Raw genomic sequence first — 3663 nt, 5'->3', positions numbered from 1 at the left:
GTAACAGTACATACTGTGGAAAGGGACTTTGTAAAGGAAAATGAATTAGCAGAAGCTATAAAATTGTTGGCTATAGGACAAGAGAAACTTCAAAATAAATTATCTGAATGTTTAACCAGTTTATATCACATTAGCGAAGGAAAAAATACAGGTGGAATTAATAGAACAAGGTATAACAGTGATCAGAAAAGAAAAAATTGTCCTGTCCATGATAGTGAATCTCATGAATTGAAGGATTGTATGACATTTAAGCAATGGTCAGCTGAAAATCAGATGGACTTTTTAAGACAAAAAGGTGTTTGCTACTCCTGTCTCCGTACAGGACATTTCTCGAGGAATTATGAGAAACGATTTACATGTAGGGTAAAGGTGAATGGAGAGGTGTGTGGCAAACATCATCATTCAAGTTTACACACACTATTTAACAATCCAACTTATTTAACAATTGATGCCACAAGTAACTATTTAAGTAAAAAAGGTGCAATTCTGATGACTGGGTTTGTTAACAGTGAAGGGAAGTCTATCCCCACGTTGTATGATGCAGGAAGTAACATCAGTTTAATTACATTTAGAATGGCAAGGAAACTGGGACTCAAAGGTATTCCTATACAATTAACTATGACTAAAGTTGGTGATCACACAGAGGAGTTGGTTAGTTGTGTTTATAAAGTATCATTAAGGGATCAAGCAGGAATAGAAAAACTTATAGAAGTTTGTGGCGTGTCTGAGATAACTGCTGTTCATCATCGTATGGATTTGGGAGAAATAGCAAGAAGACTGGAAGTGCAGGAGAAATACCTTCAAAGGCCGGAGGGACGTATAGAGCTGCTAATAGGATCAGATTACTGTACTTTATTGCCACAAGTCATAAAAACAGTAGATAATATTCAATTATTGTCCAATGATTTTGGACTCTGCATTAGGGGTAGATTGGAACAGAAGGAAGGTGAAAAGAAGTACTGTGTTCAAATTAATCATATAAGCTACGATGACACTACTGATTGGCATTTCAGGGCTAAACCAAATGTGGGTAAATTAGTGGAGAATTATTTCTTAGATGAAAGTTTGGGAATGGAGTGTATCCCAAAATGTGGAGGTTGCAAATGTGGAGAATGTTCAGTAAAAGAAAATTTAAGTATTAGGGAAGAAAGGGAGCTCAAACTCATTGAAGATGGATTAACTTATGATGAAGAAAACAATGCTGATTTGACTACTAGGAAATGTAACCCCAGAGAATTAGACACAGAATCTGTTTGGCAAAAGGGTCCAGAATTCCTGTATCAAGATTCCTCAGAATCGCCTGTAAAACAGAGTACAGTACCTGATCTTCCTGATGTTGTTTTTGCAAGAGGGGCCTTAAATGAAGGAGAAATTAATTCAAGTAGACAGTTGATTGATATTCAAAGATTTAGCAATGTGAAAAGACTGTTATCAGTAATGGCTAGAATTATTAGTGCAATAAAGAAAAAATCGTTTAAGGCTATATTGTGCGATCCTAGTACAGAAGAGATACAGCAAGCAGAGTTGTATTTCGTCAAAAACGCTCAAGCAAGTTTGCCACAAGACTGGGAAAAGAGGTATAGACGTTTAGGACCAGTGTTGAGAGAGGATGGCATAATCACAGTGGGTAGCAGGATGTCCAAATGGTTGAAGGACAATTGGGATCAGAATCAGTTTATACTTCTCCCACCAAAGCACCCATTCTCTTTAATATACCTGTCTCACATACATCAAAGGGATCACAGTGGAGTTGAATCAAGTCTTGTTAGAGCTCAAGTGAAATATTTGATATTGGGAGCAAGGAAAACTATGAAATCTATTAGAAAACTGTGTGTAGTGTGTCGAAGAATAGACAAAATCTGTACATCACAAGCTATGGGAGAGTTCCTAAAAGAGGGACTTGAACCATGCCCTCCATGGCATAATGTTAGCCTAGATCTTTTTGGCCCTTTCTGGGTTTGTGATACTGTCAAAAGGAGAGTGAAAAGGAAAATATTTGGAGTAATTTTAAATTGCATGGCTACAAGGGCTGTACATTTGGACATTTCTGAGGGTTATGATATTCAGAACGTTCTTACTGTACTGAATAGGTTCACATGTCTAAGAGGCTTTCCAAAGAAGCTTTACAGTGATAGCGGTACGCAGTTGGTGTCTGCTAACAAGGAGTTGAGAGAAATGGTTACTCATTGGAATAAAGGTTTTGTGTTTAACTTTGGAAAATTTAAAGGTTTAACCTGGGTATTTAATAAATCGGCTGATGCCCCATCGGAAAACGCTTGTAGCGAGTCATTAATTAGACTGGTGAAGAGGTCACTTACCAGAATCATAGGTGAATCAGTCATATCTTTTGGGGAACTACAATCTGTAATGTATGAAATTGCCAATATGTTGAATGAACGGCCTATTGGGTTCAAACCAGGGGAAAACTTTAACGAAGGGACTGTGTTAAGACCTAATGATTTACTATTGGGTCGATATACTATCGAAACTCCTTGTGGATTTTGGAATGAGAGGGTTAGTTTTAATAAGTCATATGCATCTAAGATGAAAATAGTAGATTTGTTTTGGAATAAATGGATGAAAAATTTTCCAACTCTTATTGTAAGACAAAAATGGCATGTGAATGTAAGAAGTGTAATGAAGGGTGATATTGTACTTGTTAATGACCAAAATGCATTGAGAGGAGAATGGAAATTAGCGCAAGTGGTAGAAGGGATGCAAGGAAGAGATGGTAAAACAAGGGATATGATACTCGGATATAAGATAAATAAGTTTGGAAAACGGTATTTAGGAGAACCTGATAAACTAATGACCAGATCAATGCATAGATTAGTGGTGATACTTCCGGTGGAAGAACAGTAGACTTAAGTGGCATTAATCTATTGTGGGGGGAGTATATTATGATCATCATCATAATAGTTTGTATTTATGTGGTTTTAGTAATATTCCAGTTAATGAAATTCATGTACATGTAAAGTTGGATAAATATTGGGGATTGTATTTAGTAATATTGTAACTTTTGGAATATTCGAAATTACTGAACATGTTGCTTTAGTTAGAAGCGGCATTTGCAGTACTGTCGGATTGTTCCAAGGATAGGAGACTGTCGCAAAATTCTACCGTCCTTGGGATTTTCTTAGTTGTACTTTTCACCGCCTCAGTTGTCATTGTTGTGATTATTGTAGTGTAATTTCCATTCGTGATTGACATATTCATGTCACAGGATGCAGTGTTATTTTTTTGTGTAAATTACAATTGGCTGGTTCTGCATTTGTTATGAAAATTTATTAGTAAACTTTACATTAATGTTGGTATTGTCATTGTATTCGGGGACATAATGAGGATACTGGCACGAGAAATTGTAATGGTTTGATACCGAAAATCCTTCAAGCAAGTTCTTTATGTTGGTGCGGGGAAGCAGTGCAGGACGGTGTTATGACTGACAAGTGTCGGTGGCAGTGTATAGACAGATGGCGTATTCAATTAATTACCATGGCTAAGAATGGGCGGTCACATTGTAAGTTGAGCGAGTATGCATTTGTCGTGTGCTGTTCATTTTGCATTATTATTATTCATTGCACTATGACTATGTATTATTGTTAATGTATTATATATTATAAAATGTGATGTTATTAAATGTATTGTTGTTAAATGTGGTGAAAA

General features: G+C 36.3%; 1 protein-coding gene across 1 annotated transcript in view; it reads left to right on the top strand.

Annotated features, from left to right (window-relative positions):
• The window catches only part of LOC137633498 (uncharacterized), a 19576-nt gene extending 16714 nt beyond the window's left edge, over window positions 1–2862 (top strand). Inside the window, exon 2 of the mRNA XM_068365795.1 lies at window positions 8–2862. Within this exon, the coding sequence (XP_068221896.1) occupies window positions 8–2862 (2855 nt within the window). The remainder of the gene's footprint in view (window positions 1–7) is intronic.
• The last annotated feature ends 801 nt before the right edge of the window (window positions 2863–3663 follow it).

This window comes from Palaemon carinicauda, chromosome 43 (assembly GCF_036898095.1).
Source record: "Palaemon carinicauda isolate YSFRI2023 chromosome 43, ASM3689809v2, whole genome shotgun sequence".
NCBI classification, from domain to species: Eukaryota; Metazoa; Arthropoda; class Malacostraca; order Decapoda; family Palaemonidae; genus Palaemon; species Palaemon carinicauda.
Note: the sequence above shows the minus strand (reverse complement) of the source record. Positions and strands in the feature narration are given on the sequence as shown.